This window comes from Rousettus aegyptiacus, unplaced genomic scaffold, assembly GCF_014176215.1.
Source record: "Rousettus aegyptiacus isolate mRouAeg1 unplaced genomic scaffold, mRouAeg1.p scaffold_m13_p_11, whole genome shotgun sequence".
NCBI lineage: Eukaryota > Metazoa > Chordata > Mammalia > Chiroptera > Pteropodidae > Rousettus > Rousettus aegyptiacus.
The window spans coordinates 17,054,472-17,066,605 of record NW_023416286.1 but is presented as its reverse complement, the minus strand read 5'-3'; the positions used below and the strand labels follow the sequence as shown (position 1 = coordinate 17,066,605).

The 12,134-nt window shown below is 40.9% G+C and overlaps 1 protein-coding gene across 3 annotated transcripts in view; it reads left to right on the top strand.

The window, feature by feature from the left end:
• The window catches only part of FAM124A (family with sequence similarity 124 member A), a 68,203-nt gene that overhangs the window by 6,946 nt on the left and 49,123 nt on the right, over nucleotides 1–12,134 (top strand). For all 3 annotated transcript variants that reach the window (XM_016143078.2, XM_016143079.2, XM_036228529.1), the window contains one exon: nucleotides 3,074–3,105. In XM_016143078.2, coding sequence (XP_015998564.2) covers nucleotides 3,074–3,105 — 32 coding nt within the window. The remainder of the gene's footprint in view (nucleotides 1–3,073; nucleotides 3,106–12,134) is intronic.

The following is a 12,134-nucleotide window of genomic DNA, read 5'->3' as shown; positions in this document are numbered from 1 at the left end:
TTACAATTAAAATACAGTCAAGGGACTGCATCTGATGTTCTGTTCATTATTGGCACAGATAGTAGATAAATGTGATATTTGGAAATGTGTCTATTATATGTGTCACGCATGTGAAAATATGTAATCTTTGCATCATTCTGCCCATCTGTATTATGGGTCTATAAATTTTTCATCCTGAAATTTATGGATTCACCTTTCATGCTTCATTCTGGCAGAGCTGAATGTCTTAGGCAGAGCCAGCTCGGTAAATTCTTAGGATGTGCATCCAGTAAACAGATTCCTGAGGCAGGTACCCTACTGCTGTTCCTTCCTGCTCTGAAATAGCTTAGGCTATTCACCCCTCCAGAGACTAAAATTGTTTGACCCTGCTTAGTATGCACAAAGTTGTTTTAAGCTTTACAGTTTGTCTTTCACTGACAGTATTTCCAGTAAATAATCTTTTGGAGTTATTTGGACTATATTTTAAGAGCTATACCTCGACTCAGTCCCTGCTCTTCATGGTAACTTTGCTATGGAAAAGAAAGTAAATATCAAGCTGTATTTATAAATATCTCATCACCATGTGCTTTGCAAAAGTGAACAATCAGGAACAATCATATATCCAACAAAAGGGAAATGGTTGAATAAGTTATAGTACATCACTTTATCTAAAATCATAATTACAGGAACTATTCAGCAGCATGTTTTGATGGTGTTTAGTGAAGAGAGCAGTTTACAATTGTATCTTTATGGCAACCGCCTACAAATTATATAAACAGGATCAAAGGCTGGAAAGCAATGTGAGATTTTAGGTGACTTTTTTTCTTTTAATATCTGTTTTGATGGCAGACAGGGATGGATAGGGGTGATAGATGAGACTGCAAAGCTGGGCGAGGGCCATTGGTCATGGAAAGAGAGGATTATGCTATATCATGACAAGCTTGAACTTTATCCAGAGAAAGACACAATCAGATTTGTACTTTGAAAAAACTGTGCGCTGTATGGGGAAGGAATTGGAGCAGGGCGAGGGTGACAGTAAAGAGACTGACCAGTTGGCAGGCCTGAACTGGGCAGTGCCTTTCGTCACAAGAAATATGAAAGATTCATGGCAGGGGTATTATACTAGCACCTATCCCAAAATACTACTAGTGCACTTTAAGATTCTTGAAATATCTGTCAAGTGTAAATTTCATTCTACATATATTTCCATCTATATGCAGATCTTTAAAATATATGCATATGTGAAATCCATCTGTCTCAGGAGTATTTGGAAAATCCTAGCTGAAAATACTGACAAATTTTTAATAATAAGATAAATAGCCCCATTGCACATTCTTATCGAACATTTTATTCAAATTGTCATAAAGTTTCTCTCAGTCTGACCATCTTAAGATGATCATATTGTAATGGAATTGTTTTGCTGTTGCATATACCACGGTGGATGTTTGTCGCACGCATTCATTGCATTTATATAGAGTTACATTTCTAAGTACTGCCCTAAAGTTTATTTGTGTCTTGCCCGATTCCGGAAAACATGGAGTGCACCAACACTGGGGTTACAAATCCTGGGTTTCAGAACGTTCCTGATCCTTGACCGTCCTTTCTCTTTCATTTCCCTTAGCTAGCCTGTCATCTTGCCCTAGCCAATTCGTTCTGCATTTTAACTTCTTCCTTGCCACCACCCCGCACACATAGTTCAAGCCCTTATCGTTACTCTCCTCCTTGTCTCTTTACAAATAGTATCACTTTAGTTTCCTAATAAATAATGTAAAAAATTGGATTAGATCTAGGCAGATGCAGTTGGTAATATATAAAGGGATATGCAAATGTTAGTAGTTGTTATTCTTTCCAGTTTTAAAATTCAGTGATTCTATGACTGCTGAAATATTTCATTTGAAAAGAGACCACATGCTGTTTTTCTTCCATTTTCTTTCTCTAACAATAAATCAGTGCATATTTTTGTGTGAGAGATGTAGGTTATTTTAACTAGCAAGAGGCATGCTTTTTATGTTTTTTTAAAGTTTTGCATATATTACACTTTTTTAATGTGATGAGAAACTTGATGGAGTAAAAATTGGATGATTCAAGAAAGGCACTATGAGACTAAGTAAATAAAAGAAGTTAGAATCTACAGAATTAAATATAATTAACCACTTAATTTGCATAATTATGTCCCCTAACTACCACCTTGGCCTACATGCCTGAGAGATTAATTCCTACTGCAAATGACTTTGGGACACTTGGGCAGGGGGTGGAGGGTGGCGGGGGGGGGGGGGTAAGGGGGAGAGTGACTAATATTTTCTACAACAAATACGTTGCTAGAGAGGGAAGGCTTAGGAGCCACACCAGTATGACAGAAGCTTAGCAGAGATTAAGCAGGCATATCCTTGGCCAGACGCCCATCCGCACAGAGACCAAATGCCAGCAGCTGATTTCTTAGCATAGAAACTGATGGCTAATTTCACCCTGGCCCTAACCCTGCCTTTTCCCTTTCCTGCTCACAGCCCACATCCTGTTACTTTACTGTCCAGCAAGATTTCTCAGTCAGGCATCATTGTGCCTTTGTGTTTCCTGATAGTTGATCAGACCCTGACTGTGGAAGCCCTCATGGCCAGGGTCCCCGAGCTCTCTCCCCAGGGTCCACCACTCCTCTGCACAGAGACGTTTGCCTGTGCCATGGTGATAACATTTGAAGGGTACTCATTTGCAGTAGTATAACTTTGGGGAAAGTCGTGACCCCTTTTTGAGAATCTGTTGAAAACTTTGAGCATCTCCCCCAGAAAAATAAGCATCCATTCAAATATTTGCGAGCAAATTTAAATGGTTCAGTACCCATCTGGTCTCCCACGTGAGAGAGTCATAGAACCCATACGAAGGACCCCTGATTTCTAAAGTACCTTTGAAGTTTTGCTTTCAAATTCAGATATAACTTTATTTGCACAAACAGTATTCAGCACTATATATTTTTTTATTTGTAGTATTTCTTTGCTAGTTAAATATTACGCACCACTGACTTTAAAATTCTAGCGAAGAAATTATTTGGATAAAGAAAAATAATGCCTAATCCTACTAATACTAAGATTTTGTGTTTCAGGTCTGACTACAGCCACATGTCTTCCACCAGCAGTAAGTATGGTTTAAAAGTCCTTCAGCGTTGTCTTCACAGTCCCCCAGGGGTCAGTCCCATCTATGCACGTAGAGAAGGTCATCTATGTGACCCATGCTTTAATAGTAAGTCTCACTGAAGGTATACTTGCCAAAGAATATGAGATGGATCCTCTACCTCTGGAAATGGGGCTTTTCCTTAGGGACACTCAGCCTGGAGGAACTAGCTTTATTAGCACAAAATCCTTCTCTGAAGAATATGTGGTAACGCATTCATTCAACAAATATTTATCAAATGCCTGCTGCCCGAAGGCTAACAGCTCAGAGCATTTTCCTTGGATCTATGGGATGGCCCCAGCTCATCTGTTGGGCAAACTTCCTCCCTCATATTTCCGTGTCTGCAGGCAGATGTCATAGATAATTATTGTACAAAGTTAAAAAAAAAAAAGATTGGGAATATGTTTATAAACATACTCTGAGCATAGAAAAAGGTCCCTCTACATTAAATATTAAATTACAAGTAAATCTATTCATGGGAAACAGGCCTTACATCTATGAACAATTTACAGTGATTAAAATCACTGTATAAATGACCAAAGCCATTCAAACACTCATTTTAAAATAATGAAAAAATCTTATAATAAATTCCTGATGTTTTGAGTTAGGACAAAACACTTCAGTATTTAATATCTCACTATCCTGTTAAACTCTCAATTCAAAGTAGTTCCCAGTTGGAAAGACATTTAATTGGATTATTCTGTTTAGTGATGTTCTGGCTTAGTTTTCCCTTGCAATAAGAGACTGTGCAGAAAGCTGTAAATCTGAAATTGTAATTTAGTGTCAAATTATATTTAGTTATTAGTATAACTGCAAGGAGCATCTTCTGCTCATTTCAGCCAACTGGAGACTCAGCATTGCCCCTTCGTTATTAAGAACCATTAGTAATAATGAGAATAATGCTCCAGTGATTTGCATTCACTCCCTGAAGCTTTTGCATTCCTAAAATCAGAGCAAGCTCTCTTGAACTCTCCCTCTGTGCCACCACTTTCATTCTGGTTTTGCCTAGAGGCTATATTTTTTAAAGAATTATTTTTATAAAATACTTGCCCCAAGCCTTTGCTCCCTAATCATCCCTCTGGGTCACAGCAAAGCACCTCTCTTGTCAGAGAAACCAGTAATTTGGTTTGGGATGTTTTCCTCTCCATTATTTTAATTGCAATCTCTGAATTGGAATTTCTCTTAGTGCAACTGGGATCAATAGTCTTTTACTGCTCTTTATTTTCTCTTTAACTATTTGGTGATTCCTGTCTCACCATTCAGTGTTGGGGCTGCTTAATAAGTGAGGACGCGTATGTATGTATGTATATATATTTCATATTTCAGTTAGGAAATGTATTTGATTACAAATAGTATAGGAAAAATAATAACTTGAACAAGTAGAGGTCTGTTTTCTTTCGATGTTAAAAAAGAAACATCCAGAGGAGAGAGTGTAGGTGCGGTATAGAGACTCCTTCAATCACTCTGCTGCACCATCCTCAGTTTGGGCTTCCAGCCTCAGGGTTGCCTCAGAGTCACAAAACGGCTGCCTCCACCATAGCCATCACATCCTTGTTCTGGGCAGGAAGAAGGGGTGAGTGGATACTGGTAGGCCCCTGGCTGTCTTTGCCTGGTATTTTTCCTGGCCTGCCTTTCCTCCCAGCCAGAAACATGAATCCTGGCCACACTCATACTCAGGAAAAGGCCCCGTAAGCAGTCAGTGAAAGGTAACAGTGTGGACTCTTTCTGAAAAGGAAAAGGAAAATTTAAGTCTAAAGTTTTAAATCTGTTCTTTAAAACAGGGGTTCACAACCTCCTGGCCGTGGACCAATACTGGTCTATGACCTGTTAGGACCCGGGCCACACTGCAGTAGGTGAGCAGTGGGCAAGTGAAGGTTCATCTGCATTTGCAGCCGCTCCCCAGCACTAGCATCACTGCCTCAGCTCCACCTCAGATCATCAGATATTAGATTCTCATAGGAGCACTGGTCCCTGGTGCCAAAAAGGTTGGGGACCACTGCTTTAAAGCATAAGTTCAACGGCACTACAATTTTTTAAAAAAAGTATTTTCCAAGTAGATTTTAGAAATAATGTTTCCCCACAAACTATATAATCATACTCAGAAGACTGAGTAGAGTGAAAGGTAATGTGTTTACTATCTACTCTGAATGGTTCAGTTCCGGGGTTACTCTCCCTTTACAACTGACTTGGTGCCAGCGCCCACGAGTGACCAGCAGGGCCCAGAGGTCTGACTGTTGCAGGTCTTTCCCGCGCGTTGATCCTGGGATCAGCTCCTGCATCTCATTGTCATTCCGTTGCCCTGTCAGCCTCTTTCCGCTCAGTGGCTTGTTTCAGAATGATTCCCAGGTCCTGATAGGGATTCGAGCACTGGTTCCAACTATTCACTGTTACGAAATGAATTTTCCTGTGTGTGAATGGTTCTTACTCAACATTTATGTGATGCTCCTTTCCCTGTTTGTTCCTGCATTCACAAGGACATAAATGCTTCCTTGGGGTAAACTAGGGTTAGAGTCTGTTTGTCCACAGTTGGTTTTTCTCCTTACCACAATGATCAGGAAAGCTTCCCCCAAGAACAGCAGTAACTGTTTAGTCATCTTTTCCCTTGGAATGCAGGGGCTGCTTCCTCATGCTGTCTGTGCCTGATGGGAAAAGAAGAGAGGTCATCAGCAAAAGTACAAGACTTAGTTATCCTAGGTCCTAGTCCTGGGTTCCACCATGACTGAGCTGTATACCCTCAAGTCAATTACCCTCTCTCGGCATCGCTTTCCTCATCTGTGAAGGAGGTAGTTGAGCTGGATGGCCTCTAAGGACTTTTCCAGAAGTTCTGGGATGCTAAGATATGAATATCCTAGAAATTCCTCTAAACAGAGAAGGGAGGAAGGAAAAATGGAGGAGAGGAGGGAAGGAGTGAAGAATTGAGCAATCTGTACCTTTTTTCTTTGTCCCCAAATAGAGTTTGGAAGATGAGAATCCTCTCTGGTAGCCTGTAGCATCCATCTCCAGAATCAACTTGAGCTTCTGTACTGCGAGCTGCCTGTAAGTTGGTGGCAGCAGAGACATTGTGGTGAGGGACAGCTAATGCTTTTTAATCCCCCTCACCTTGAAAAAATGGACAAGGTACGGGGCCGGGGAGGGCATGTGTGTTGCTTGGCCCTGTTTTTTCCCCCACCTTATGGATCATGGAATTGCATCTCCACTGACTGTGTCCAATGTCACTTTCAACTCTTGGGGGAGTGGCTGAGGGGACTTCTTTAATGGATGGCTTGGTTTTGTGTGGGCGATTTTTTTCTAGTTGAGACTGATCCATTTGTCTTTTCAGATTGGCAGGGCAGACAGGCTTTCTTTATGCTTTCTGCAGAGCCAAACACTGTTAGCACTCAGGAGATCTCAATAAGTCATAATACTTCCCAAGGAAGACAATAATTTAAACTCTCAGAATTTTAGGTTGTTTTTATGGAATCCTGATAAGAAGATCATCAAGCCACTAACTACAATTTTCATTCTTAAGTGATTTAAATAAAAAGGAGAAATTTTATTAACAAGGTAAAAGAAAAACAATAATTATGCCAGGACGGAAAAATCAACTGTGCCGCATAATGCTAATGAAACTTCCATCATGTATGATTGACTTTCCATTCAAATAAAAATTATAATTATGCTTGGAGAACTATTCTCAGAAGATGCTGGGAGTTTTTAAATTGTATTTTTAGAACTGTATACATTTCTCGAGGATCTCTAGCCCCAGGATAATGCCAGTAAGAAGTAGCCAAAGAATGAACTAGTTCTATTTGAAACTGTTCTCTATTCACTCTCTTAATTTGTGCCCTAAAACTATTCTTTCTCAAATATCAGGTGTAGTCATTGACTCTACCTGGCCCTTGCGAACTGCTGGGTATATCAGGAATGCCTTGCAGTTTTGTGCCCCATCATACTTTTCAAAGCACAAATGGTAAAAGATCAGTTGACGAGACAGAGGCCCTTGGCAATTCTCCTAGTCTGAAATTGTGGAGAAATGGCCATGAACAGTGTGTTCTGCTGATTCGAATCCAGGAGCATGAACCAACCTGTGCTACAAAAGGCACACATCATGGGCGGTTGGGAGCCCCTAAATCTTCTTCATCCCTCCCAGACTTCAGATTCCTGCCCTTTTTTTATCCCCTAGAGTTCTTTTCTTAGCTTCCTGCTCCATCCTTCCAGCAACTCTGGTAGCTTCCCTATTTCCTACCCTCATGCTTCCTTCTGGCCCTGAGCTTCCGAAGTCCACAGGTCCACTGGAGTTCTGTCCCGTCAGTTTTCCTGGGGTCTGTGACCTGCCCTAAGAGCAACCCCAACTAGGCCCAGCTGGTGCTGCAGGCCCCTGGATACACTCTGATCTCAAGGAACAAGGGTCGGGCGATCACAGGTGTTTTTCAAATAGGAAAGTCGGTGTCTTGGTTTACTGCATGGCACTGTTGCTGGTCAGTTCTGCTCACTGTCTGGGAGGATGTCTTATTGCTTCATGAGGCATCCTTTTTTCACAGGTGTATCTTTCTACATAAATGCTGTCTTCTCCCTTTCATTTCTCAGTAGTTTCATCATTTCCTTGAAGTTTCAAGATACTGAAGGAAAATATGCTTTGATTTTGTCTCTGGCCATATCTGTGCCTCCCCTCAGCGTGGAGGAAAAGATAAGCCCATTGCGATTTAATTAATAACAAATGTAAGGAGCTTTAAAAGCAACACATTGAGAAGATATGATTGAATACTATAGAACTCATCACTCTTGGGGAGTATTTGAATGTATGTAATCTGTGTCTTCATATCCAAGTACTAAATTCAGACTTAGAATAATGAAATATTATTTTCTTTCTGTTTTTATTAGAGGAGATAATAACTTATTGGCATATTTTGTTCATTTTAGAGCCAGTTTTTCATCATATTACCAAAAAGGAAGATTAGAATTTTGGAAGAGGTGGTAGTAACCAATTTAACTTTGATCCATTTATAAATTTCAGTTTTTTTTCATTTTTTACTTCTGTGTACAATACTTTCCCCATTATGATTTTCAGAGCAAATAATCTTTCAGAGTCTTATTCAATAAGATCTAGGCAATCTCAAATCTATTCATTAGTCCTATGAAGAACAATTTTAGGTATCAAACATACTTAATTTAGTGATTAGCATGTAGTTTGCAGATTAGAATATAGCCTTTAAGATAAAGTTAGTTCTGAATGGTGATACAGTTTTCAGGACCAACCTATCTTATATCAGTTCAGGGCCATCACTACTGTCATTTGCTACTTCCTGTTTCCAAAGGGCTTGTTAGTAATACTAATGATGTTGTTTGATATACTGTTGTAAACCCAACAGTTGACATAAAGTAAAATCAATGCATCGGGGAAATAGTATATTTATTTCCAAATGGAGGAAAATCAGGATTTTGAATTCTACTCTACCACGCTACAGAGCCAAGAGCACTTGAGTGTGCAACTTCTCACTGATGAACCTCATACAAGAACTACTTCCATTGTCATGTTGGAGACCATGTTCTGGCACAACAGTCACGTTCACATGCAGAGCTGTTCCCAGAGGAGGTTCATGGTGAGCGACTGCGCAGCTGGAATCACTCTCCATGAGTGGCCTTGTGTTGGACGCTGGTGTCACTAGTAATGTGGCTCTTCTTGATGTGTGGCCATAGCTACAGAGACCAATCATAGACTGCCAAGATGTTGAGCAAGTGGATGGATCAGTCTGATTTCCTTGTCTGGTTTGTCTTCCTCTGTGGCTCTGCCTTCCAACATGACTATAGGATTAAAGCTTTTACTTACCAGTACCTTTCGTGTTCCCTGGCATGGGGCATCTGGTACACTTCTAGCTGCTGCTCCTTAGCTGTGTGGGAAAGAACCCTTAAAGCTGCTGGTCTGCTCCTTGGAATGCGCTGGCCTCACTCCAGCTCGTCCTAACTATGGAGAGAGGGCCCTGCTGCCAGTGGCTCTTCCCATACCCCTAAGCATGGATGCTTTCTGGAGCAGGTATGGCTTCAGGTCTGAGACTTATGTTTCTGCGCCTTCTTCTATGTGCTGGAGCCACTTAGCGTATAGCTTGTACGGACACTAATAAAAACACTACATTCCTGGGAGTGACCTTTGTGGCAGGCCTGGGTCTTGCAGCCACTCAGGTAAGGGGTTAGTCACAGCCTGAGAACCACAGAATGCCAGCTGGCTCAAGTCAGAGTTATCTGCTCCCTTCATGTTTTGTCAGTTACCTGGAGAAGACATTTTTGGCTCGGCAGAGCACATAAAAATCACCAAACTGGAAAACTTGCTGCTCGGAGTGGTATAGGAAGCACTGCATCAGCATCGCCCTGGCGCCTGTTCGAAATGCCGTGTCCTGGCCTGGCCGAGACCTCCCAGGTCAGTCAGGCGAGCTGCTTGTGCTGCGGGTTGGAGGAGTGCCGATCGAGCCCCCCTCCCCAGTAAGCAAGATTGCTCTTAAATCATCCCTGGTAAATGTGGTGTATCCAGATTCCCTACTCCGAGAGTCTAACTTCTAATGGCATAATGAAATTTACCATTAGATTTGCATAATGTCTAGAGAAGAAAATGTTTCATTTGATAAATATTTAAATTATTTTATTGATAAATTAAAAGAAGAAAAATGTGTTCATCCTCTAAGAATGGTTTATTTTAAAAATGGGATTTGTCATTTATCAGGCAAGCTAAACATAGGTTTCTGGAGCTTTTTTAAGAAGCACGTGGCAGCCTTATCTGTGCAAATGAAGCCTCTGAGGTAAATGACACTACTGAGGCTGGAAGCATGGCTGCACTGAGACTGTTAATGGATAGTATGGGGTCTGTGTGTTCAGAATCCTCCACATTGGAACCTGAAAAACTGGACAATATTACTATTTGACAGTCGATAAGCAAAAAGCAATAACCAAAGATACACATCAGGAAATCAAAGGCTGAGGACGCTATACCACACAGACAGCTCCTCTGATCTGATGCTTTGTTATAGTGACATCCGCTTCTAAATAAAACATGGTGTAGTCCTTCTGGCTTCAGAATAAGTTTTAATTGTGAGGTTTCAACTATGTAGAGAATGTCAATTTCTGTCCAGGATATGAAAAAAAATGAAGGCAGATTTCTCATGTGATATTTCCCCTGAGGAGCTGAAATGACACTTTGGGGACATCTGGTCTACCAGGGTTATCAGGACGCCCCACCCCTGCCCAAGGGAGTGAACAGAAGTGCATGGTTACCACTGTACATCCCTCCGATATGCCTGGTGCTTTTATTAATTTTAAATAATTATTATTATCCAAATAATACATAGCCATTATAGAAAAATAAGAAAATACAAATTAGCAAGGAGAATAAAACTCAGAATCCTACTATCCAGAAAATAAAACAGTAGTCACAATTTGGTATCTGCCTTTATAGGTTTTATCCTTATTTGTACTAAGAACAGCTGTGAGAAATATTTCCTCTTTCCTTCTATATTTAACATTCCATTGCCTCAGGCTTGAGCATTGTTTGCCTAGACTCAGAGTTGGAGGTCTTTCTATGAGATGACATGCTCAAAGGATCACCATCAATTAGATTATAACACTTTCTACGCTCGGCTGAAAACTCTCCAAGAACCTCCTATGAATTTTCAGTCACATGCTCAGGAATAAAAATTGACGGATGTATTTCTCAATAATTGAGCTGAACTTGATTCTTGAGCTGCCACCCTCACTCCCCGGCAAGTGAAGGCACAGGTCTGCTCTGCTGGGGCATTCCCCACTGCAGGGCTCAGCTCGTGGGAAGTTCGGTACGTGATCCTTTCTCAGAAATCTCCTGGTGTCCAGACTTTGGTCAGGGCCCTTCCAGTCTTCCTTTCACCAGGAGCCCAAACTCAACATCTCCTGAGCTGGAAGAGCCACTTCGCACCATCACGCTTTCTCCTGCATCCCAATTTGTGGGGTGAGCCCTCTGCTCTAGGTTTTTGGCCTTTCTCGGCTCAGAAATCCTTTTCTGTTTTCAAAATCCAGGCCTTCCATTAGAGAGCTTTGCCCTTCAAGACTGTTTCCTCCACTATGATTTGAAAATATATATATAAATTTAGTAACTTGACAAAAGGGTCTATCTGTCTTCACCCTCCCTGAAGCAACAAACAATGCAGACTCTACATGGAGGGCCATAGGCAATAAGGAAATTGCGGGAAAGGTAAACTTTGGTTATTATCTCTGAAATTCATCCAATGCATCATTTAGAACTTACCATCTCCCATTTATGTTTTTCTCATATTATTCACGAGTGCTTCTTCAGCTAGGTTGTGAGTTCCAGAAGGGACCATGTTTGCTGCTTTGCAGCCCTTGTGGCTGTTAGCAGGAGTGGGTACTTTAGAGCCAGGAGCAGCTGATGTACAAAGGGGAGAGCCCCAAATTGGGAGTTGGGAGATGCTCATTCTCTTTCTAGACCTGCTACTGACTAAGTGCTCAACATGAGCAAGTCACCTGACCTCACCTGTAAAATGAGGGGGCTGACCTATATGCCTTACCTGCTTTCAATTTTCTCGTCATGTTCAGTAAACTTGTTCTTCACATAGGCTTCAAGATACATATATTCTAAGGAAATGTGGAAACAAGACCAGCAACTTGTCAGTGTCATAATCAAATCTGCAAAGCATTTGAATATTTCATTGAATTTTAGCCCTCCCCCATCACCTCCCATCCCCCCCCCCCCAAAAAAAAATGAGTCCACAGGCTTCATTGCTAGTTTGATAGTGAACAAAGCCAGTGCCAGATTTCATCACTGATTTTTCTATTTCATATTCAGGATATGTTTTATAAGTATGCATGTAGTGCTTTCTCCTAGAACAGTTGTAATAGCTAATCATTGTTCATGTGATTTCTCAACATCTTGCCAGAATAAATCTCTTTGTAAAATAAATCTTAATTACTATAATTGTGAGGATTTCTCCAGCTAGCTCTAGTATAATACTGAAAAGTCTATATAGAGCTCCTTGATG